The sequence below is a fragment of the Phyllobates terribilis genome, unplaced genomic scaffold (assembly GCF_046119375.1).
Source record: "Phyllobates terribilis strain yellow unplaced genomic scaffold, ASM4611937v1 Scaffold_3__8_contigs__length_932513732, whole genome shotgun sequence".
In the NCBI taxonomy this organism is placed as follows: domain Eukaryota; kingdom Metazoa; phylum Chordata; class Amphibia; order Anura; family Dendrobatidae; genus Phyllobates; species Phyllobates terribilis.
The window spans coordinates 260,931,244-260,957,128 of record NW_027362763.1 but is presented as its reverse complement, the minus strand read 5'-3'; the positions used below and the strand labels follow the sequence as shown (position 1 = coordinate 260,957,128).

The 25,885-nt window shown below is 42.9% G+C and overlaps 1 protein-coding gene across 2 annotated transcripts in view; it reads left to right on the top strand.

Annotated features, from left to right (window-relative positions):
- PLCH1 (phospholipase C eta 1) overlaps positions 1 to 25,885 on the top strand; it is a 367,659-nt gene that overhangs the window by 131,841 nt on the left and 209,933 nt on the right. Inside the window, exon 1 of one of the 2 annotated variants that reach the window (XM_073674759.1) lies at positions 7,096 to 7,594. The exons of the other annotated variant lie outside the window; for it this stretch is intronic. Coding sequence (XP_073530860.1) covers positions 7,552 to 7,594 — 43 coding nt within the window. The 5' untranslated portion in view covers positions 7,096 to 7,551. Of the gene's footprint in view, positions 1 to 7,095; positions 7,595 to 25,885 lie in introns of those variants that run through there. 2 annotated transcript variants of the gene reach the window in all.

Here is a 25,885-nt window from a genome sequence, read left to right as displayed (position 1 = left end):
AGATGGGAGCAGCTTGGAAGAGTCTAGAGAGAACACACCCGGAGATGGAGGGAGAGTCAGGCAGCACCGACCCAGTGGTCAGGAGCCTGTTGCAGGCCGCCACTCCAGAAGGCCTGCTGGAGATCCTGGCGCAGCTCCCCGGAGATCGGGAGCGTGCACAGACCGCGCTGGAGGGCCTAGCACGAAGGATGGCCCGGGTGCAGCAGGAAACACTGGCGGAGTGGACCCGAGAGATGGCCCGGCAGGCCGGAGCCCGCCAGCGAAGCATGCCACCCGCAGCGAGGAGCAAGTCCACCTCTGAGGACGGCGAAGGATGGACGACGGCCAGAGACGACGCCGCGGAGGGAGCCGAAGAGATGAAGGCAGGTAATGGGGACGACAACATCCCGTGCCCAGAAGCCGTAAACCTGCCCCAGCTCCCCGTCGCAGAGCCCGAAGCCCCACTCACCGTTCCCGTAGCCGCTGCGTCATCGCTCCAAGCTAGGCCTCAAGCGGCCGGAGCCGCGGCCACACCCCCTGTGACGTCACGGGCCTCAATTCTGAGCGCGGCCAAGCAGGAAGCTCCACCGGCCTGGTCGCAGGGCCGAGTACCCCCGGGCGCCGCCGTCTTCACAGCGCCCTCTACTTCCATCATGTCCCCGGCCTGGTCGCAAGGCCTGGTAGACCCGGGCGCCACTGCCTCTAAAGCGCCCTTTGTCTTCCGGCTACCTTCGGCCTGGACGCAAGGCCAGGAACCCCTGGGCGCCGCCAGCACCACAGCGCCCTCTACCTCCACAACACCCCGCCTGGGCGAAAACCTCACTGCCCAGCACGCCATTCCGGACGGGCTGCTCGTCGTATGGCCACTGGAATACGTCCACCCCCGACTCCGAAGGGAACGGCCTCTGGATGAGCCTCTAATACCGGCTCCGGCGCCTGCCAAAATCGACCCGCTTCCGCTGAAGGACGCCCAGTTCGAGTGGGACTTTACCGGTGAGGACCTAATGGGATTCACCGAGGAGACCCGGGCAGCCGCAGCCCAGCGTGCGGAGTGCTGCCAGCAACAATTGGAGGTTTTTGCTAGAGAGCGACGAGAGAGGCGGGACCGCGAGGAGCGGCTCCAAGTGAAGAGCGCCGAGCAGAAGAGCCGAGCCCGCAGAAACCCCCGTGCTGCCCACGGTCCCCGTGCCAGCGGGACTGTAATAAAATTCCAGTTGGAGCACGGGTGGGGTTTCATCCGGGACCACAAGACCCCCGGCGACGTCTTTGTCACCCGCAGAGACGTTGAAAGTCATCTGCCGGAGGGACACAGAGGTCGTGACCTATACCTGGGTGATGAGGTCACCTTCACCCGGCATCAGTGCGCCAAGGGCCCGTATGCCCTGCATGTGCATAGACTGACTGAGGAGGAGCTACGGGGTGAGGAGGATCAAGAGGACCCGGACGGGTCTAAAGATTACCCTCAGCCAAGAGCACACCGCCACTGATGAACTGTAAATAGAATATGTAAATAGTTACCCGTGTGGGTACAAAAACTGCTGCTACCAAAGTGTAGTCCCCGTCGGGACCAGCAAGTGAATACCCGTGTGTCCCTATCCCCTAACAGGCTGAGAACTGTGAACAGCCATTCCTTTTCCCCACTGGCCGAGGACTGAGAGCGGCCATATTCCCCTTTTGTACATAGTTGCGCTTTCTAAGGCGCCCCCTACTGGTTTTGTAAGGAACTGTGTTTTTCCAGAAGAGACTGTTGCACTCTACCCGGTCACAAGTTGCACCGTGGCCGGAGGAACAAGAAGGTTTATATGAAAAGTTTTATGCTGCTGATAATGTTCATATGTTCTATATGTTTATGTTATGAAAAAAAAAATTGTATGTTTTTGGATGTTTTTATTCTTTTACAGCCCGAGGACGTGCTGTGATTTACCAGGGGGGAATGTAGCACCCTGAGGACTCGGCTGCTACAGGGGTATTGCACCTCGACCCAGAGGTGTGGTATTCCACTCCCGGGTAAGGATGGAGTATGGAACTGAGCTTAGTAGGCTGCATGCACTACATACATCCCATTTCCGGGGGACAGAACAACGGTACTCCCACCAGTATATGTGCAGGTACGACAGCGTCTGTCCCTGGCTGGAGTGGGAGGAAGGTGGAACATCCCAGTAGTGTAGGGGCAGATAGGGGGAATAGTCTGGGTAAATGTAGGAGCTCATTGGGTGCTGGTCACCTGAGCTCACACATAGAGGGAGTATATAAGGTGGGCACCATCTTAGGACAGGGTCAGACAGTCAGTCAGTCAGTCAGCGAGTCAGCAGTAACTCCAGGAGAGGAGAAGGAAGAGGGACCCCAAGAGCCCGTATGAGAACTGATAAGGGTGAAGGGTCGGCAAAAGGGTACCGGATCCCAAGCTGGCGGAGGCCAAAGCAAACCTTAGCCAGGAACCGGAGGCCGTGGGCAAGATTTGCCACGACCCTCACCAAATCCACCAGAATGGCATACCGAGCATAGGGTCAGGGAAGCCAGAGAAGGTTCAACCACCAAGAGACCCGAGGGAGCCAGACACAGGTGGATCCCTGGTGGGAACGGCCAGAGAGAGAGAAGAAGGGAGCTCAGGACCATACTCAGGAATTGCCCGGGAGTTGACCGAGTCCCGCACCTGGTGGACGCAGCACGGCTTGGGTGGTCACTGCTGTACAGAGTGACCCGAGCAACACCAGTGAGTAAAAACCCTGAACTGCATTTCATGCCTCTGAGTCTCCTTGCTGCACCTTCACAACCACCATCCTCCACGTCTGACCCCCTGAGGCTATACCCCTCCCGTTGGGGGTTATACTACCACAGCTGCACACACACCACCAGCCTCAGCGGACCATTCTGCAGCGGCGGCCTTTTGACCGCAAATCAACGGGTGGCGTAGTCGACACTAAGAACATCTGCAAGGACTGCCGCACACTGAGTTTGACACCCTGGGCACGGACCGGGTCACAGCCACTCGGAGACTACAACCCCCATCTGATCCGGCTCCGGGTATCCCTAACAACATGGCCCAGGGGGCGCGTCAAGTGCACTCCTGACTTTCAAGCACAGTTTATAGTATACATGGTTTAAGTAAAATCCTTATATATATTTTATCAAGTTTGGTATTATTTTCTTTATGAAGTGTCAACATATTAAAATGATTAGATAACTTTCCTGTCATGTCTGTTCTACTAGTCATTTATTTTATACATAAAAATAACAAGGAGCATTCTTTCTTAGAACCATGTGATGCATTGTTCCTCTGTTGTTCCTCCTGGAAATGCTTGATTAAATTGACAACTGGATGGTACTATTTGCCTTCTCAATTGTGCGTCCATAAACAGTCTAACATTGTGCAATCAAAGCTAAATGTGTCACACTTGTAGCATAGCTGGGAAGGACAGGGTTAAATCCCAGCACTGCAGGGTCTTGATTAGATGCACCTGCAGGGTTTCTCTAAAAAACAGGAAGTAGCTTCAGGCTGCGTGCCCACTATGCGTTTTTCAAGCATTTTTGCCGCAGAATTTCCGCAGCGAAAAGGCTTAAAAAATGCTTGGTAATACGTGCCCCATGGTCCCCAATGATAATCCGCATGTACTGTGCACATGCTGCAGAAATTTCCGCTGCGGATTATCATTGCGGAAAAATACGCAGCATGTCCATTAATTTTGCGGAAACGCAGCGTAATCGCCGCCATTGACATGCATTGGACCGCTTGACATCCGCATCACTGCATCTGCACAAGCGGATATCACACGGTTCAATGTGCAGATGGTACCCAGGTCTGGAGGAGATGAGAGTCTCCTCCAGACCTGGGTACCATAGAAACTGAAAAAAAAAACTTAAAATAAAAAATAAAGATTATACTTACCTTCCAATGTCCTTCCGGTGTTTTCTCCCCTCCGTCTGGTCTGCTGTATGGGTTGCGGTGTTGTGAAGGACCTGCCATGACGTCATTCAGTCATGTGACCTGTCACATGACCCAGTGATGTCACCGCAGGTCCTTCACACCACCGCGAGCGACCCAAGACACCGGACGCAGCAGAGAAAACACAGGGAGGACATCGGAAGGTAAGTATAATCTTTATTTTTTATTTTAAGTTCTTTTTTTTCCAGTTTCTATGGAAATTTTTTTTTTTTTACCATTCTTATTCTTTTTTTTTTTAACTAACTTGTTCACATTACTATAAATCCATGCCGGTTGCATGGATTTATATAGTGTGAACAAGTTGTCAAGCACTTTTCCAAGTGATGCTAAAATGGCTTGGAAAAGCGCTCGATAACCCACATGCAGAAATGCATGCAAAAACGCTTGACAAACGCTTCTACCTGGCGGGAAAAACGCATGTACAATCCGCATGTGTTTTTCCTGCCAGGGAGAAGCTTAAAAAATATGCAGCATTTCTGCATCGTGGGCACATAGCCTGAGGCTATGTGCCTACATGCAGAATTGAAGCAGAAAATTTCCGCAGCATTTCTGCATGTCCTTGCCAGTAAAAACGCATGCAAATTTTAACACTCATTTTTTAAGCGTTTTGACATGCGGATTTACCATGCGTCTTTCTAATGCATTGAGTAGGCAGATCTGCATGTGGAAACGCACAAATAATGGTCATGAAAATCCGCTGCGGAAAAATACGCAGCATGGGCACAGAACATGCAGATCGTCATTGGGGACCATGGGGCACGTATTCCCAAGCTGTTTAAAAGTGTTTCTGCTGCAAAAATTGCGCAGCAAAGACGCTTGAAAAACGCATCATGGGCACACAGCCTCAGAGAATGGCAGTCTCCTGAGTGTGCTGCTGGTGGGACCATCCAAAATGTGAGCTGTAGCTGAGAGAGAGATGTTCCAGCTTGGAATGGAGTGACTGAAGAGTCAGTCCCTCTGATGGATGTAGCTGAGGCCAGAATATCTCTGAGAAGAGTCTGCAGAGGCCGTATGCAGAAAACCGCAAGTATCAATGGTTACAATGGACAATAGCTGTTTTGTGTGACCGAGCTGGGGCTAGGTCAGCCGTGTAGGAGTAGCCAGGATCTGTTTTGTGTAGTTTAAGTTTGTTTTGGTGCTGTGCAGCCTGGGGAAAGCAATACAAACTGCTCATGTTTGGACCAAAACTGCATTCCCTGTGTGAACGCTAGCTAAGGCCTAATGCCTGTCAGAGAGTGAAACGTTACACCCTGTATAGGCAACACCCAGTTATCTACTTAATCATATAGGTCACTACAGAGGTTATCCAGGACCTTGCTTATTTGTTCCTATATGGCTAAGAAATTACAAGCGGATAGTTGCTAACTATCTGCCTGTTTCGCCCGGTGCCAATCGATGTCAACTCAGAGAAGTTACGGACCGCATTTTTCAATAATTTTGCGGCTTCTGGTGACGTCACTTCGACATGGCAGCTTCTTCTCTTTTGCTCTGGTCTGTTGGTGGAGTGTCACTCCCGATACAGCTGGATCTCCGCTGCCTAACTGTGGGTAGCTGGTTGTCAATCAGTATGACATCGACCGTGATGCCCTATCAACAGAGCAGACTGGAAGAGAAAGAGCTGCTCTGTTGACATGAGGTCAAATGAAGCAGCAGAATCGCTGGCTTGAGCTGGCACTGGCCGACGCAGGGCAAAAAAGGCTGGTAAAACCTAAGACAGAAACAAAAATAAACATATATCCTGCTGTAAATAAATAAAAGCAATAGTGCATAAAAATAGGGTACTTCATAAACACTATTTTTTATTAAATAAATAAATAAATAAAAGAAGTGTAAAAGTAATTCCGCCAGTGTCATGGTGTACCCTCCTAACCTCTAGTATTAAAACCTTACCATGTGTCAAAGTGATGTCAATGTGAATAAGGGCCGAGCAGCACTGGTTCTCGAATATGGACACCTAACAATGGGAAGCTATATAAACTTTATGTCCAGAAAGGGAGGTCATACCCTTACCTACACGGAGTGCAGGAACCTGAAACTTAACTGAAAAAAAAATTAATTGGGCTATAAGTTAGTATGCATGCAAAATATAGGAGCATGTTCACTTTAAACAGAAAAAAACTAAGCTAGAAACAAAATGAACATATACCCTGCTGTAAGTAAATAAGTAAAAGAAATAGTGCATATAAATAACATAGGGTACTTAGTAAACACAGTTTTTGATCAAAAAAGCGTAAAAGCCATCCCACCAGCGCCAAGGTGTACCCAAACTGGGATGGTCCTAACCTCTAGTATTAAAATCTTGCCATGCATCAAAAATCAATGTGAATAAGGACCAAGCAGGATAGGGTTTTATCTGTTTAATGGCCAGTGTGAACATGCTCCTATATTTTGTATGCATACCAACTATAAATTCTTAGTCTCATAGGGGAAATAAGCAGAGATCCAGATAACCTCTTTAACACAGGGGCAGCCCCATTCAGAGTGGTAAGACAAGGTGATCCAGCTTTTTATAGGCAATACAATTATTTACTAAAACAAACATGTCAGGAGAGCTTAAATGCCGTTTAGACGTAGCCGTACATTATGTAGCGGAGCATTGTGAATATACAGATGTATGTACATGATAATGAGAACAGCACTTTGCTCATATAAGCGCACAATCTAAAAGGTGGGGAAAACACTAAACGTGATAGACAGTTCTGCAGATTATGTATAGACACATCTAAATATTTAGCTATGTTTCTGAAATTGTTACAGTGTTGTATCATCTACATCCAATATATGCATAACTTAGAAAATAATCACATTTATAAATGTTGTTTCTACATCAGTGGAAATAAAAGGGATCTCATGCCTAACCAATAAAAAACAAAGCTGGTAATCCTAGGTAAAAATAACCCCATATATCTCAAGACTGTGATTCTGTTGGTTATTCTGCGCAGCAAGCCATTAAGAGAAATGTGGCATTTATTTTCGAGGTAAACCTGTCACAAATGGTTCATTGTGTATTATCTGTCATTACAAGGAGGGACCCAGGACTCTGTGTGTTCCCCACAGACCTGGAACAATATTATAAAATGTAATGAAGGCTTTGAATGACTATTTGATGAGCATAGCAATTGCCTTCTCCTGGTGCCTTCATGAAGGAGACACATTGTTTTCTCCTATTTTCTCTTCCCTGAGTGTACACCTCATGTCATTCAGGTTTAAAGAGGGCTAATCAATTCCTGACTGACCTCCCTGGGTGACGAGGATCTTCTTTACGTGTGAAATCTGCACAGGGATTTTGCACATTTAATGCCTGAAGGATCTTAATCGCCCCACTATGCATGCATGTCTCATACCAAAAGTCCTGCCAGCCAGCGCATTCCCACAATAGCAGCTGAGCCCAGCAGACGCTTTCTGGATTTCTTCCTCTGTAGAGATTCCACTTTGGAGAAAGTTCTGCTTTCTGGCATCATTAGATCGCTGTATCTGCGGAATGTGGATTCTTCTAGACAAGTCTCTGTTCTTCGAGGACAAACCTGTTATTTCTCATGTGATGTTGGAAATATGAGAAGTGAAGAACCTTTGGATCCACAAAGCATCTGCAGTTTGTGTGCCAATAATATGTAATCGTAACATATTTAATGGCAGACCTTGAAGTATATAAAAATTTAAGCCCAGAGAAAGGTAAGGGAAATCTTTACAACCATTAAGATTGGGAGAGCTGAGGTGTCACAACCTTCTTATTGCATTTCGTATGTGACTTCCATGTGGGTGAACTCTCTGAATGTTTTGCATTTCAAATCTTTCTTTTGAGACGTTGTGATTGTAAAATGTGTAAATATCAGTAAATGGTTACAAGATCTTATGATATCTGTGCTGCTACTACCTCATTGCTTCATTCCTCCCTAAGTATGGTTAAATCTAGAAAAGTATGAAAGGTTTTTACTTCTGTTTAGTCATTATTATCTGTCTGACATTATGAATGCGGAAATATGGAGTCTTAATAAAGTATTACGCTGCTCCATTTATCTGAATTTAGCATTAATGGAGAGGAAACTGCATAATTCATAGTTTAGTTCTTGGTCTATGCATGTTATCAGCACCATGCAATGAGTATAGTGGTGAGCTGTCCTTGGTGATGAATCCGATGTCAGCTCTCCATACTGCTCCTGCTACCAGCAAAGCAATCAGTTTTCCAGTATTATATACTGGGGCTATTATTGTAAAAGTGTACAGTCTCCGGTAATACCGGTCACTAACTGATGATACTACACAGTGCCTGCTGTATAGGATTCTATGTATTTTGCTGCCTATACCGGAGTATTAAGTCTCCGTCTTAAAATAAGATTATGTAGACAAATAATTGAGTTTGACAAGTGGTGTTATCCACTCTACAGATTAATGAGCCTTCATATTCTGCTCTAATAACCTAGTAGCTGGTAAGAGAGTGATCAGAGACTCATTTAATAGCACAGACTGAGAATTGTGTACAGAGGCTTCTGTGAAACACATAACAGGTGTGTATGAAGCTTGGTTTTATTATTTGCCATTGGTTTATGGTAACTCTACTAGGTCTACCAATACCTAATAAAAATTAATAATCTTTTTATTTAGATGGCACCAACATATAACGCTGCGCTTTACAATTTAGACAGTTTACAGACATTATCGGCACTGTCCCCATTGGGGCTCACAATCTACATCCCCTATCAGTATGTCTTTGGAGTGTGGGAGGAAACCGGAGAACCCGGAGGAAACCCACGCAAACACAGGGAGAACATACAAACTCCTTGCAGATTTTGTCCTTGGTGGGACTTGAACCCAGGACCCCAGCGCTGTAGTGCTAACCACTGAGCCACTGTGCTGAAATAGATGTAGTAAAAAATGGAATTTAATTTAAAGGGTTCTGTGCTACAAGAAGACATCATAAAATAGCAGATCAGATCTAGCGCTCTAACTTTGTAATGTATACTGTGTTCAAATGTAGCCCCTGATTCTAGTTACCAAGGACCAAAGTTGCAAGAAAAAGGGCAGATAATTTGTATACATGCATTGCTGAAATCTGCTCGGTACATATATACACTGCTCAAAAAATAAAGGGAACACTCAAATAACACATCCTAGATCTGAATGAATGAAATATTCTCATTGAATACTTTGTTCTGTACAAAGTTGAATGTGCTGACAACATGTGCCTGTATGACCTCCCTACAATTCCTGGGCATGCTCCTGATGAGGTTGCTTATGGTCTCCTGTGGGATCTCCTCCCAGACCTGGACTAAATCATCCGCCAACTCCTGGATAGTCTGTGATGCAACGTGACGTTGGTGGATGGAGCGAGACATGATGTCCCAGATGTGCTCAATCAGATTCAGGTCTGGGGAACGGGCGGGCCAGTCCATAGCTTCAATGCCTTCATCTTGCAGGAACTCCTGACACACTCCAGCCACATGTGGTCTGACATTGTCCTGCATTAGGAGGAACCCAGGGCCAACCGCACCAGCATATGGTCTCACAAGGGGTCTGAGGATCTTATCTCGGTAACTAATGGCAGTCAGGCTACCTCTGGCGAGCACATGGAGGGCTGTGCGGCCCTCCAAAGAAATGTCACCCAACACCATTACTGACCCACTGCCAAACCAGTCATGCTGAAGGATGTTGCATGCTGTAGATCGCTTTCCATGGCGTCTCCAGACTCTGTCACGTCTGTCAGATGTGCTCAGTGTGAACCTGCTTTCATCTGCGAAGAGCACAGGCGCCAGTGGCGACTTTGCCAATCCTGGTGTTCTGTGGCAAATGCCAAGCATCCTGCACGGTTTTGGGCTGTGAGCACAACCCCCATCTGTGGACGTCGGGACCTCATACCACCCTCATGGAGTCGGTTTCTAACTGTTTGTGCAGACACATGCACATTTGTGGCCTGCTGGAGGTCATTTTGCAGGGCTGTGGCAGTGCTCTTCCTGTTCCTCCTTGCATAAAAGCAGAGATAGCGGTCCTGCTGCTGGGTTGTTGCCCTCCTACGGTCCCCTTCAGGTCTCCTGGTGTACTGGCCTGTCTCCTGGTAGCGCCTCCAGCCTCTGGACACTACGCTGACAGACACAGCAAACCTTCTTGCCGCAGCTCGCATTGATGTGCCATCCTGGATGAGCTTCACTACCTGAGCAACTTCTGTGGGTTGTAGAGTCCGTCTCATGCTACCACGAGTGTGAAAGCACAACCAACATTCAAAAGTGACCAAAACATCAGCCAGAAAGCATTGGTACTGAGATGTGGTCTGTGGTCCCCACCTGCAGGACCACTCCTTTATTGAGGGTGTCTTGATAATTGCCAATAATTTCCATCTATTGTCTATTCCATTTGCACAACAGCATGTGAAATTGATTGTCATTCAGTGTTGCTTCCTAAGTGGACAGTTTGATTTCACAGAAGTTTGATTTACTTGGAGTTATATTCTGCTGTTTAAGTGTTCCCTTTATTTTTTTGAGCTGTGTACATTTATCCCATTACACAGGACAGTCTGAAAGTGGCTGTTCAGTCTCTTGTGCCAGTATAATGGTTTGTATGAAGGAGGCTGGCTGACTGGCTCACTTAATTAGTGAATGCAAACCCCTCCTGTCACAACTAATGCACATGTAAGGGGTCTGGCTTAGCTTTTAATAAAGGCAATGAGCCAGCCACCTTCACACACAGATGGTATGACCTGCCAACACAGAAATTGCTCCCCTGCCAAGGTCAAATCTGATACCTGTAGGTTGGGGCCCTTTTTGAAATACAAGTATATTAAAGTCTTTATAATCATATTAAAACATTCATTTAAAAGCCAATTTTTGGTTGTCAAACTCCTTTACACTAATTGTTAAAGGGAATCTGTCAGCAGGTTTTTTCTTTGCAAGGTCAGTAAGATCAGACTTCGGAAACTAAATGCTCTCGTTTATAGGTAGAATAAATCTAGCGTCCAGTTCATATAGCTTTTTTCTTTAATCATTAAACATCTTAACCTGCAGGACAAGTTGTCTTACCGAATTATCAATTTCTATTTCAGACCACTATATGTATGTATTAGCCAGGTGCCAGTGGGGAGAGGCTTACTGCAGTGTACTTGTAAAGAACCTGCCAAAAGAAATACATTTGATTATTTTGTACATTGAGGTGTTAGTGCAACTGAAGCCTCAAAAGCTTTCCTGCTGTTAATGCAAATTCTTCTTGCAAGAGTCCATGGCAGAAAGGAATCATACCTTACCTTCAATCTGCTTATCGCAGTCCCCAGCAGAGAGGAGATCCACTCTTCTTGTCATTTACCTGTAACAGTCCCCAGTAGAGAGGAGTCCAACTCTACATGTTATATGCTGGCAGCTGTCCCTGACAAAAAGGAATCCCACTGCCCTAGTCACTTACTCTTCAGAGTTACTGCTGTAGTGCCAATCCTCCCTATGAGGGTCTCCCTCAAGCATATGGAAAGTGGAGTGGGTTTCATCTCTACTAGGGACTGCTGTAAGTGGAATGGACGGCTGGGTGCCCCCCAGCTCTATGACAAGCAGAGTGGGACTCCTTTCTGTTGGCTTTTCTTGCAGACATGTAGCAAATAGTGTAGAAATCACCTGCACTATAAATTTCTGCCAACATAGAACCTAGTTGATTTGGACTCTTCTGGGGTCTCCTGAAAACATATGGCAAGCAGAGTTGGACTGCTCACTGTAAAGGCATTGGCAGAAAGCATCATAGTGTAGTATCTATTTTTCACATAGAACAAGTTGAAAATCCCTTGGTGTGAAGATCAGTTTTCCTCAAATGTTGAGACCCCATTAAGGCCTGTGCACACGTTGCAAATTTGTTGCATTTTTTTTTCTGTGCAGATTTGTCACAAAACCTGAAGGGTTTCCTGATTCCAGTAAAGTGACTGAGAATCCTGAAGTGTCGTGCACACGTTGAGTATTTTTGACTTGTAGATTTGGTGCAGAATATAATCTGCAGCATGTCAATCCTCTGTGCGTTTTGCCTGCGTTTTTCACCCATTGAATGCACTGAAAAACGCAGGAAAATGCAACGTTTTTGAGGCTGCCTTTTCCTGCCAAGAGATGCAGAAATTTCTGCACACAAAATACTCAACATGTTCACATAGCCTAAGGGTATGTTCACACATCATGGTTTCTTCAACATTTTTTGATGCGTTTTTTATGCAAATTTTCGGGTACATTTTTCAGTACCAGCAAAGTCTGAGATTCCAGAAATCTCATGCACACATCATGGTTTTTTTTTTGTTAAGCATTTTGTGCTGTGCATGTTTTTTTTGCAAAATAGAGCATGTCACTTATTTCAGCATTTTTTCAGCGTTTTTTTTTCACCCATTGGAAGTAATGGGTGGTAAAAAAAAAACACACCAAAAATGCAGGTGTCAGGTTTTTCACCTTTTTTTGTGCCAAAACCAGTATGAGATTTTTTTTGTTCACTGAACTTTATGTACACGCATAAGAGACAAAAGGACAGTGAAAAAATGCACCAAAAAAACAAGAAAAAAAGCCAGAATAATCCTGAACTACCTCCTGGCAAGAGATCAGGTTTTGCTGCAGAAAAAAATTGCTGAAACCAAGATGTGTGAACATGGCCTTAGTTGTCTTAGAGATACAGTTTAGCAACAAAGGGAACTTTTTAGGCTTAATTTAGTGTTAGGGAACAATATTTTGTATTTTGCCTTCTAATTAAAGGGACTATCTCATCACAACTACTAGAGATAATGATATTGTCCTAGCTGAGATGTGTAATTACAATTACAGGATTATGTATAACAAGACTTTAATTTATGCATTTTCACATACAGGATTTCTTATTCTAAAATCAGTTAGTTAAAAGTAATTCTGGATAGAAAATTACCTACTCTGCTTAATCTACAGCAAGAGACCTCGCCTGTCAGTACAACCACGGGTCAGTTGGCTGCGCGAGGCCATAACTCCCCATCCACGTTGGCCAATGGTCACATGCAAAATGATGTGGCCATTTGTCATCGCATGTGGTCAGTTTTTGGGTCCAGCTATCTTGCGTGGTCACACCCTTGAAGAGATTTTCCATGTATATTTTATGCTGATGAGTTCCTGCAACGCCGCTCCACAGCTGCTTCTATCTTTGACTAGCGCAATGTTGACATCAAAACTACAGCACACGTGACTGCTGCAGTCAGTCACTGGGGTCAGTGGTGATGTCCACGTAGATGCCACTGTTGCAGTCTGCCAATGAAGAAGGGAGAGTCGTCGCTGGTCTGTGGCAGGAGAGTAACAGATCTGTCTTGTTTTCAATTTGGAGGAAGCAGATCATTATCAGCATAAAAAGTTTATTCATGGAAACCCCCTTTTAAGGCATTTTTTTTTTTTTTACTTTTTTAAATCCTGTTGGTTGCTGCTGGTAGTGGTATCACTTCTTTACTTTTCTTAGGAGATCAAGGGCGCCAGAGACCTTCTGATGATCATCCACTTTTTATACACTTGTTTCAATCCTGTATATATTTCAGGCGTCACATAATTGTTTGCATAATTATGAAAATGTTACTGTAGTTTCCCAAGTACAGGCACAGCTTTGATTACTTTTTACAGTCTTACCATACTGCAACCCGAATCCTAGTCCTACTTGTCACGTAAAAGACCTAGAATCTAGTAGCCTGACAACATGTAAAATCCTGTCCTTTAGAGAAGACCTTTCTATAAATTACTAACGTGTTTGGCCGTTTAATGAGATTTTCTCACAGAATATTGATTACATGTCTGATTATAGTGATTGAACTGTAGGGATTCCCAGTGATGCCCAGCAGAGACTTGTGAATTTCCTTTTAGAAATTGCACCAGTTTAAACTTAGCATTGTGCCAGACATGGTGCACAGTTTGGTACTGTAGTGCACAGGGTTGGGATGGGTGTCCCATTAGTTAGACCCTAATTATCAGACATTAATAACAGCTCATTGCTAGAGGTCAGAGAAGTCCACCATAATGCTGGTTGCACGTGACACAAATTCAGCTAAAGAATATAAATACCTAGATAATAAAGTAGCCTATAAATTTTTTATAATATTGCATTTGTCACCATAAGCAACTATTATACTTAACGTTTCTCACAGCCAGGGACCATGGTGCTCGGTGGCCAAGTCCAAAAGGCTGGTGAACAGCAGCTTCTCCCTGCCCTGCAGTCCTTGAGTGACAGGTCTCTCCCTCTACACACATAGTCACTCAAGGAGGAACAGGGCAAAGCTACCAGGGACTGGCCTTATGGACAACTCATCAAAGTGGCATAGTCCCCGGTCACCTATGTACATTTTGTCTGAAATGCCACAGCGTTTCAAACTAAAACATACCTGGTTGAAATGATAGCTCCAGTGTCTGATACCTGCTGCTTGTGGTTCAAGTGGCATGTATAAGGTGTCAGGTTCCCTTTAATTATCATATAAAGCCCTTGTGTTCTTTATAATGAAGGATGACAAGTCGGGCTCTATAATTATAAATCTACAGCGGGTACGGAAAGTATTCAGATCCCCTTTAAATTTTTCACACTTTGTTTCTTTGAAGCCATTTGGTAAATTCTAAAAAGTTCATTTTTTTCTTCTCAGTAACGTACACTCTGCACCCCATCTTGACTGAAAAAAAAAAAACAAATGTTGAAATTTTTGCAAATTTGTTAAAGAAAAACTGAAATATCACATGGTCATAAGTATTCAGACCCTTTGCTCAGTATTGAGTAGAAGCACCCTTTTGAGCTAGTACAGTCATGAGTCTTCTTGGGAATGATGCAACAAGTGTTTCACACCTGGATTTGGGGATCCTCTGCCATTCTTCCTTGCGGATCCTCTCCAGTTCCATCAGGTTGGATGGTGAACGTTGGTGGAAAGCCATTTTCAGGTCTCTCCAGAGATGCTCAATTGGGTTTAGGTCAGGGCTCTGGCTGGGCCAGTCAAGAATGGTCACATAGTTGTTCTGAAGCCACTCCTTTGTTATTTTAGCTGTGTGATTAGGGTCATTGTCTTGTTGGAATTAGTTCAATTAGGGTACAAACAAATATAAAACCTATAAATCAGCCGCCCCCAAGAACATTTCAACCACAATATCAAAATGTTAATTACATTTAATTAATAAATATACACAAAAGCACAAAATACGTCTGATTTATTAATTAGTACTTAACATACACATAGATGGATTTGAACAGGACAATACAAAAAAATCATTGAATATTCCCCTAAAAACAATTGGAAAACCTCATTCTGAATCCCAATCACCTTAAAGAAGCACTTCCATCAAACTCTTTCCTCTTTAATATATTGCAACCATATTAGTCATGGCCGTAAGTGTTGGCACCCTTGAAATTGTTCCAGAAAATGTACTGTTTCTCCCAGTTAGTGAAATTACACATTTATATTTCCTTTGTGTGTATTGGAACAACGCAAAAAAACAAAACTGAGACAAAAAGGCAAATTGGACATAATTTCTCACAAAACCCCCAAAATGGGGTTACTTGCCACAGCTGAGTTTGAACGAGCATCAGTTGTTTACTTACAATTTTGGAAAGGTGCTAACAATTTTGTCTGGCTCATTTTTGGGGCTTTGTGTGAAATTATGTCCAATTTGCCTTTTTTTTTTTGGTGTTCTAATAAAAATAAACGTGTATAAAAAAACGTGTAATTGCAACATTTTCTCGAAGAAATCCTTAATTTTCTGGAAAATTTTCAAGGGTGCCAACACTATCAGCCATGACTGTATATAGCACTGTGTACTTACAATTGCTTATTTTGCCCTTCTCCCCAGTTAATTCTTCTCTTTTCCATTAGGTCTATGACATCACATTATTAAAAACTGACTACCTGAATCCTTCTAAGCTCTATGTAGAAACAGGAAGTCTCTTTTTTCTGTATGTCTCATCGATCTCTGCAAAAGTCCCTGGCAGGGGGAGGAGCGGAGCAGCTGGGTCAGGAGTTCATGAAGGAATGATTTATGCAGGGAGAAGAGATTTCCTGTTTCTACATAGAGCAGAGAAAAGCAAAGTATTAACAGGGTCGAAAGGCAAAATGAGCAATTGTAAGTACACAGTGCTGTATAATATGACTGTAATATATTAATAAGATACAAACTTTGATGGGAGGAGTGCTTCTTTAAATGTCCTACAAAGCCATACTCAGATCAGTGTTTAATGAGACAAGTGATGAAAGAGAAGAAGTGTGATGCCATAGTTGTCTACGGAATATCTACGGAATGTCTTCAGTAACTATGTATTTTCATATATTTAACTTGACATGTCTGACCGATAAAAAGATTGGGGCAAACCTGATTTGTTCTTTTTTGTCGTAATGATGAAAAATTCCTACATTTATGGCATGCTTATTATAGAGGCAGATTTTGAGTGTGAGTCACATGTGGAGGACCCTGTGACATATTTTCTATTTCATTCTTCTTGTTCTCTGACAGCAAAGGGGAGGAGAATCTGTTCTAAAGATAAAGCCATGTGCTTTTGTCTGATATCGGTGTTATGCAAGAGGGTGACTTATTTGTCATAATAAAATCATTATTAGAATCCTTCTGTCCCGTTTCCTGCAGCTAATGCTTTTCAGGGCTTCTTTTATTAGGGGAATTAAAAAAAAAAAGCAGAGGTTAGGCATCTTTCGTTCCGGCTTTTGTTAAGATATATTTCTAACCATTATTGTGTCCCAGGCTTCTTTAATAAAAAAGAAAAAAAAAATCCAAGAGAGTGAACTCTTTTTCTTCTCTGCATGAAAGCAATCCCGCCTGGCGGTAGGCAGCAATGGTAAAGTTTTATAACAAAAGTTCACAGAAAGATCTTTTTGAATAGAACATGTCAGAAGTGGAGGAATTCTGCTGCTTTCACAAGGGCTGCGTCTCATGCATTGATATTCTACAGTTAATCTATGTATGTAACAGCGCAGCTCGACGAGCTCAGCACTTTGAGAAATAAATACATCAAAGCATCATTCAGTTGCAAAGGTGAGATTTTTTTCTGGCAAGTAATGTGCTGTATACTTTGCTCATTTACATGGAAATTAATCACAATTAGTCCCGCTGAGTTGTTAAATGATTACGTAGGATTTGCATATATTTTATAAATCATTTAAGCCTTTGACTTCACTTTTAAGCTACCTGAGCATATCCCTTTTGTTTCTTCTCTGGTCATTTTGTTTGTACAGTATTCAGCCCATGTTGTATATTAAGTAGCTCAATAGCATAAAGTTATGTGCCCACGATGCAGAAATACTGCATATTTTTTCCGCTTCTCCCTGGCAGGAAAACCCCATGCGAATTTTACATGTGTTTTTCCCGCCAGGTGTCAAGCGTTTTTGCATGCATTTCTGCATGCGGGTTACCAAGCGCTTTTCCAAGCCATTTTAGCATCACTTGGAAAGTGCTTGACAACTTGGTCACACTATATAAATCCATGCAACCGGCATGGATTTATATAGTGTGATCAAGTAATAGTTAAAAAAAAAAAAAAAAAAAAAGAAGTAAGAATGGTAAAAAATAAAGATTATACTTACCTTCCGATGGCCCGTGGTATTTTCTCAGCTCCGTCTGGTCTGTTGTATGGGTCGCAGTGGTGTGAAAGGACCTGCCATGACGTCATTTAGTCATGTAATAGGTCACGTGACCGCCGACGTCAATGGCCGCATGACCTGTCACATGACTAAATGACGTCATGGCAGGTCCTTTCACACCACCGCGACCCATACAACAGACCGGATGCATCGCTGAGGAGACCGGGGGCCATCAGAGGGTAAGTATAATCTTTATTTTTTATTTTACATTTTTTTTTAACAGGTTCTAGGGTACTCGAGTCTGGATGAGAGTCTCCTCTTCTCCAGATCTGGGTACCATCCGCACATAGAATCGCATAATATCAGTGTGTGCAAATATGCTGACACAGATAATATGCGTTTCAATGCAAGTCAATGGCGGCGATTACGCTGCGTGTCCACAAAATTAATGGACATGCTGCGTATTTTTCCGCAATAATAATCCGCAGCAGAAATTTCCGCAGCATGTGCACAGTACATGCGGATTATCATTGGGGACCATGGGGCACATATTACCAAGCTTTTTTTAAGCGTTTTTGCTGCGGAAATTCCCGGCAAAAACGCTTGAAAAACGCATAGTGGGCACACAGCCTAATACCAAGCCTCCTGGCGTTACGTTGCAGATGTATTCTCTATCCAATGAAGCAGAGGATTGTTGAAGAGTTATACCAGGGGGATAGTTGTTTGAAAATCGGCTAAACCATGTGATTGCAAAGTTTTCATACCTTATGAATGCATAACTCATTTTACCGGGAGCATGCTACAGCATGGTTTACCTTAGCCCTGGTTATATTTTGAAAAACTCGTGGGGCAATAGGAGTGAGAAAAGAGCAGGAGAGTAAAGATTAAAGGGGTTGTCCACTGCTAGGACAACCCCTTCTTAAACTAAATGTTTGACCTCGATAAAATAATAAAGCCTATACTCCCCTCCCGTGCCAGCTCCGTTCCAGCATCACAACCCCGGGACAGCGAGTTCCAACACCACTGGAGCGGTGCCAGCATTGGAGGGGAGTATAGTTTTTTTTATTTTATTGGGGCTGAACATTTAGTTTAAGAAGAGTAGTCAACCCATTTAAACTTGACATTTTGATGAAGTGTATTTACATCTGTAATACTTTGCTAAACATAGAATTAGATCACATTAGAACAAGAGAGAATCCCATCTCCAATTTGGGATATGAATAAGAAAAAATGTCTTTACAAAACATAGGTGTCAGGGAGACATCTACTTGTGTTTGTCTGGCTTAAAGGGAGTCTGTCAGCAGATTTTCCCCATGTAATCTGACAGCACCATCAGGGACAGAGACCCTGATTCCAGCAATGTGTCACTTAGCTTACTAGGCACAGCAGTTCTGATAGAATCGCAGTTTTCTCTGATGGAGATCTAGCAGAGCTCAGTTGCTGAGCTGTGTATAACCCGCCCACAACGCAGCTTTCTGTGTACATTGTATAGTGACAGAGATCTGTCAGTCAGTGCTGGGGGTGTGGTTGGACTAGGAGGCACGAGGCTTGTTGTCCTAAAGTGATAATCTACTGCTTATAAAACAATGGTTGCATTGAAACGGCAACACACAGCCTAGTACATGACACATCACTGTAATCAGGGACTCTGCACCTACATCATACTGCTCTCAGATTACATAAAAAAAAACTGCTGACATATTCACTTTAAAATGCATCATTTTGCTGTTAAGTCCAAAATGTTGTGCTGATGAATTCCATAATAGATTTTGTTTTCCCTTTCTACCCTTCATGCAGCCAGAGTTAGGGTAGGTTCACACGAGCGTATTTTCAGCCCGAGTGCTGTCCTTGAACAGCAAATAGCCAGGACTCGGACCAATGTTATTCAGCTGGACTGTCCAGATAGTGTTTTAATCTTTATCTTTTTATTATGCGGAAGATCCATATAGCTTTGTTTTTTTTACGAATATATTGCAATTCTTTAAAATAGAAAACTGTATATGATCTTGTAAATTATTGGTAACTGCTACTGTAAAAAAAAAAAAAAAAACATGAGAAAAAAAATTGTCCAAGTTTTCTCCATTAAAGTCTGACAATTTTTTTTATACGCTTATGTGAATCTGGCCTTATAGTGATAACATCTTCTCTGTCTGTCTGGCACTACGGAGAGATTCCCAAATTTTTATCTCTTTGACCGTGGGCACAGGGGCAGGAATTTCACATCTCTACATCATAAAAATAAAGTTTTGAGCCCTATTCAGATTTTTTTTTAAATTAGTTATCATACTTATTTATTGACGTAAAAACAAAAATGAAGACAAAGGAATTAAATAAGATGGTGCACTTATTATCAGCTTGAATAAATCTTTTAAGAATAAGCTTTATTTAAAGGGAACCTGTCACCTGAAATAACGCTGTGAACCTACAGATATGCGGTTAATAAGGTTTTTATGCTGCTCGGCGCCTGCACGCGGCCAAATGCAGCGAGGAGAAAACTAACTTTATTCTCCCCCCAGCATTCGGTTTCAGTCACAGGGCGGTGCTGTTTCAGTCACTGCTCTGAGTATACAGAGCTGCAGCAGTAACCGCTCCCCCAGCCCTTTGGTATAGATAGAATTGCACAATTGCCCACCATGGGCAATTGTGCAATTCTATCTATACCAAAGGGCTAAAATCGTTGTCTTATTATTACATGTACCTGATTTTCCAGTATTTTTCTATCCAGTCACCTCATTCCCATTTTTGTCTGGTTAAATACTCACCTTTTTTCTTAATGTTTAAATAAATATACCTTTTTGCAAAGATGCGCTGAGTTCTCCTCTTTTTGATATCTGCAAGTTAACAGCGTTATTTCTGGTGACAGGTTCCCTTTAATGACTTTTACTTTATTCATACATTTTTTTGGGGGGGCCTTTAATTAGAAAAACATAGTAGGAAACGGTTATGTAGAACCATGCTGAAAATATTAGATTACGCAGTATTAGAAAATTCAGTTTTCTTTTATATCCTGTATGAAATGCAAAGTATTATGTGCTTGTAATTACTGTATAAAGCAAAAACACTCCACCAAATTATAATTACTCATTACTTTTTGGAATTTGTCATGTGAGATATTTGTTCTTTGCCTCTTTCTTCTGTTCATCTCTCCTATTAATATTCTGGAGCAAATCATCCCATACAATTATTTTAATAGTAAACGAAGTTATGTTTAGTTAACTATATGAAATCAAATACAATTTTCCATGATGAATTTATTGACTAAAAAAAAAACCTTGAACCCTTAAAAGGGACTGTCTAATAAAACTGACTACCAACTTTATCTGTGATATTCATATGCCCATATAGGCTTGTACGATTTTCATACGAGTTATCATACTAAACTGTGACAGTAGTCAAAACACTATACGAAACTGTAGCAGACATTGTTTAAAATTACTTTTGGGCATTTCTTATAGTCTATATCCTTTTTTGGAATTTTGGCTGAGTGCCAGTTAAGAGCTGTCCAGCCTTAGGCTACTAGTCTGCAGTCACAGTGTGACTGCAGACTTGTCCGTGTATTGTGGTCCGTTCTCAAATTAAGAACCATGGATGTCTAAATGCGCCCAAAGGCCTAAACAAATATTTTGTGAAAGATTTGACAGTTTTTCTCAACTCGTATGTGATGCTTTTTGTAATGGGTGGGACCATTCATAGAGACTTGTAAATGAAACCCTGAATCTTGACCTTTTGTTTGTGTACAAATTGCAAGTAATGAATTAAAATAAACCATTTTGATAACCAAAAGTTTACTTTAAAATAAATGCAAATAAACCCCTTGCACTCAATGAAGGATATATACGTTATAGAGCCTGTTGGGGTGTGTGGAGTAGGGTGAGGAGCTGAGCCCTCTTAACACAGTGCAGATACCGGCTGAATTACACAGCTGGCATCTGCATCGAACAGCAGCAATTGGCGCTAGCGATAGGATTATCCTTTAGGGTATGTGCACACGTTGAGTATTTGATTGCAGGAATTTCTGCAACGTTTCTGCATCTCTTGGCAGGAAAACTCTGCCTCAAAAAAACTTTGCATTTTTGCCTGCATTTTCTCGCTTCATTCAATGGGTGAAAAACGCGGGCAAAAATGCACAGAGGATTGACATGCTGCAGATTATTTTCTGCACTAAATCTACAAGTCAAAAATACTGAACGTGTGCTTGACACTTCAGGTTTCTCAGTCACTTTACTGGCATCAGGTTTTGTCACAAATCCACGCAGAAAATAATGCGACAAAAACGCACCAAATCTGCAACGTGTGCACACAGCCTTAACCTCCTCCCAACATACACTGTACATGCTCGGCAGATGTCGGATGTATGTGTATGGAGCGAGCTCGGGAGCTGAGCCTGCATTAACATTACTCTACTAGAGTATTGTAGTACAACTGCAGACAAATTTTGGCAACATTTTAAAAAGTTGCAAATAATGACTTAGGATAAAACATGTGGATAACCAAAAGTTTACTCTAAAATGGGTGCAAATAAACCCCTGATGCTCCATGAAGGATATACATCATTAAGCTTGTTAAGGTGTGTGGTGTGAAGTCAGGAGCTGAGCCCTGTCTATGCAGTGCAGATACCGTCTGTTTATGATGCTGGATTCTGAATCTAACAGTATCAATTGGTGCAAGTGATAGAATTACCCTTTAAATTCCTACCAATATATGATGTACATGTGTGGCACCCCAGGGGTCTGGTTTCCACAGTAACGGCAATGTTATGTCTGAGAGCAGGTGGGAGGTCTCTTGGTCAGGAATCCTATGCATGCCACACCTCCTGCCCAGTCCTGGGAGGGGAAGAACTTCCCCTAGATAAACCTGGGGCTGAGGCAGGGTTAGGGAGTTCAGAGGGAGAGTTCAGCCAGGAGGGCTGACAGGGAGCTGTGGCTCCGGCTGGGCCCAGCTCCTGGGCCATGCCAGGAGTAGAGAAGAAGTAGAGACAGAGAAGAGAAGCAGATATAGGAAAAGAACATCAGGAGCTCTGTGGGAGCAGTGTTACAAAGAGTCAGGGGCTGGCAGCTGCAGAGCTCGCCCTGACTGAGAAGATTTCTTACCGGACCCGGAGTCCGAGGCTGTGGGGACTAACTCCTACCCAGCAGCAGAATCCGTCAGGCAGGGGATTTCAGGTCCTCTGGCCAAGAAACCCGAAGGCACGGTCACACGCATGGGACCAGCACCGCCGTCGTGGAGCGGAAGCTACTAGAAGGCCCCGAGTCACCGGCCATACGGGTGAGCACCACACGGTACACTCAGGGACGTGGGCTACTTATACTCGCTTCTAGCAAGGTAGCCAGAAGAGTACAGTCAGTTTGGGAGGCCTACAACTCCGCCTGGCCAGGGGAGATCCCATCTGCTCAAGGACTGACCAGGCCCCAATCGCTAGCCAGTACTCCGGGAGGGTCTATCTTTGTCACCAGTAAAGACCCTGAACTACACCGCATCGTCTCTGAGTGGTTCCTGCTACCCCCATCATCCACGTCGGCTGCCCTGAGGCCATACCCCTCCCATTGGGGGTTATACCATCTACGCTGCACTATCCTACCACCGGCCTCAGCGGTCTGCCCTGCAGCGGCAGCTCCATAGCTGCATTCAACGGGTGGCGTAGTCGTCCTACATCTACCGCTGATACAGCGCCACTTAGTCTGACTCCCTGGGCACGGACCGGGTCACCGCCACGAGACTACAACCCTCAACAGATCCGGCTCCGGGTAAGCTCCCGCATGCGCAACGCAGCGCGACACAGGCCCAGGGGCGCGTCACATGCACGGCAGATGTCTGGTGCATGTGTATGAAGTGGGCACAGGAGCTGAGCCTACACCAACATGGTGGTTATGTTATATGCCAACACCAGCCTCAGACAGCTTCTGTTTAAAGGGCATATCCGGGATTTTAAGAAAAAAAACTACTTAAGCACTAACAGGCACGTAATTGTTAACATAGGCAACTACCTGCCTGTTGAACCCGTCGACAATCATTGATTGCTCCTGCCAGAGTTTAAGTTGCTCCTTGTCAACAGAGCAGCAGTTTTTTTCCTGTTAACAGGGTGGGATTACTGGCATCATTGCTGTTTATGAGCTGGCTTCCCCCAATTAGGCAGCCACTGGGTACAACAGGCAGGTAGGTAGCAACTACCTGCCTGTTAGTGCTTTGGCATGTATTTTTCTTTTTTTTTTTTGTTAAAGTCCCGGCTAACCCTTGTAACCAATAAAATGCACCTGTCAATCCCTGACATGTTCGTTGAGGTGCCCATTGACCATCCACCTTCTCCACCCCTATAAAAATATATACAATTTTGTTTTATCACCATTTTCAAATACAAAATTGAGAAATTATTTTATTGTCATTAAACACAAAATTCCAGAATTGCCCGCACCTCCCTCCAAAAAACGCAATAAAAAGCAATCCAAACATCCTATGCACACAAAGCTAAGCCAGTGAAAACGAACAGCTCGACAAGCACAAAAACAAGCCTAACCCAGCTCCTTCCGTGGAAAATTTTAAAAAGTTGCGGGTTTCATAAAATAGTGACACAAATTAAGTTTTCTTTTCACAAAGTTCTGATTTTTTTTTGTAAACACTAGGACAAAAAATAAAACGTTGTCACCACAATCCTTCCACCCTGACGAATAATGCAGCCACTTAATTTTCACCATACGCCATTGAAACAAAATTTAAGAAAAACAAATGTGGGATTGCACTTTTTTCTTTTTAATCATTTCACCGCACTTGGAATTTTTTCTTCCTGCTTTTCAGTACGATATATGCCAAAGTGAATGGTGTCGTTCAAAACATCAATTCCATAAAAGAAAAAGAAAAAACAATGGTGGAAAGGAGGGGAGGAAAAATGAACGTGTAGAAAGAGAAAATTGGCCACGGCAGGAAGGGGTTAAAGGAATATTTCAGAATATTATTAACGCATGCTTTTTTGTATCCGCTATTACATTATGGTTTCTACTTTATAGCAGCTAATGGCAGTTCTGTTCTTGGTACATCATTTCTTTCAGCCAAGGAAATGGCAGACTATCTCCTTTTTTTTTTTTTTTTTTTTGTATCCTTTTTCCTCAATAAATATAAATTGAGAGGTGCGTACAGTCATGTAACGAAGATCTGCCCAGATTAGGAAAGAATGGTATTTACATAAAATAAAAAATCTACATGTTTCCATTCTGTGATTTTTGAATCTCGACCATACTTAATATTCTCCATGAGACTGTGTACTTTTTTTTTTTTATAGAGATCAATCTTCAAATATTGATTCCTCAAAGAAATCTATTTTTGCAGTGTTGTACAAGCCCGCATTAACACCCAGCGCATGACAACTGTTAAATTCAATTCACATGATTTATGGAATGTGGGTCAAGTAGTTTAGGAACGTGGAAAAATATCCTTGAGAATTGCAATGCACGGAATTGCAGCAGACGCTTATTATTCTTTCATGTGCTGGGGAAATCTGTTTCTTTTCCATTCTTTTTACATACAATGGTTGAAATCTTCCCTTACTGACAGCTTCTCTTCCCACAGTGAAACCGGTTGATTTACATACAATCACTTTGTTACAGCGGGCAGGAAATGGCTCATCATGAATGATGCCCCTGCTTGGGAGGGATGTTCTCTGCTCCTACTGCAGGGGGCAGATTCGTTCCATAAAATAGATTTAATCTCCGGTGAATCGTAGTTTAGTTATGACCGGTGATACTGAGATTATTTGTAGCTTGGCATACACAAACCCTTTTTTTTTTTTTTTATGACCTTGTATATTGCGTAAAGCTATTTCTTTGTTTTGTACACGTATCATTAATTTACTTGTGGCTGACATCACATTAGGAGAAGTTGTTCCACTACCTCCAGTTTCCTGCACAATTGGAAATTTTTCTATTTTTGTTATCCTCCTCGTGTTAACCTAATTTATTTATTTCTGCTGCTTCTTTTATATATTGCTATATTCAAGTCTCCCTTTCCGCCCATTGTTTAGTTTTCTTATTTCTTTTCTATATTTTTGAAAGCTGGCAAGCCACAAGGGATGCACTACATATTGTTTAATTGCTAGGTGATTTCTTTTCTGCAGCTGCCTTTGTGAACAATTGCTCTTTAATTGAAATCTCTCTTAAGCCACGTTCACTATTTGGTCAGTGTCTTGCATCAGTACTTGTAAGGCTACGTTCACACATGTTGTTTTTTTTTTCAATCAGAAATCTACAGCAAAACTGATCTCTGGCAGGAAATCAGCTGCGTCAAATCTGCAGGTTTTCATGCGTTTTTTGATGCGTTTTTTTTCACTGTCCTTCTGTCTCTATTTATGCATGCACATAAAGTTCTGCGAAAAAAAAAAAAAAATTCTATTTTGCCATCAAAAACGCTGAAAAAATTTACCTGCGTTTTTTTTTTTTTTTTTTTTTTTTTTTTTTTTTTTTTTTTTTTTTTTTTTT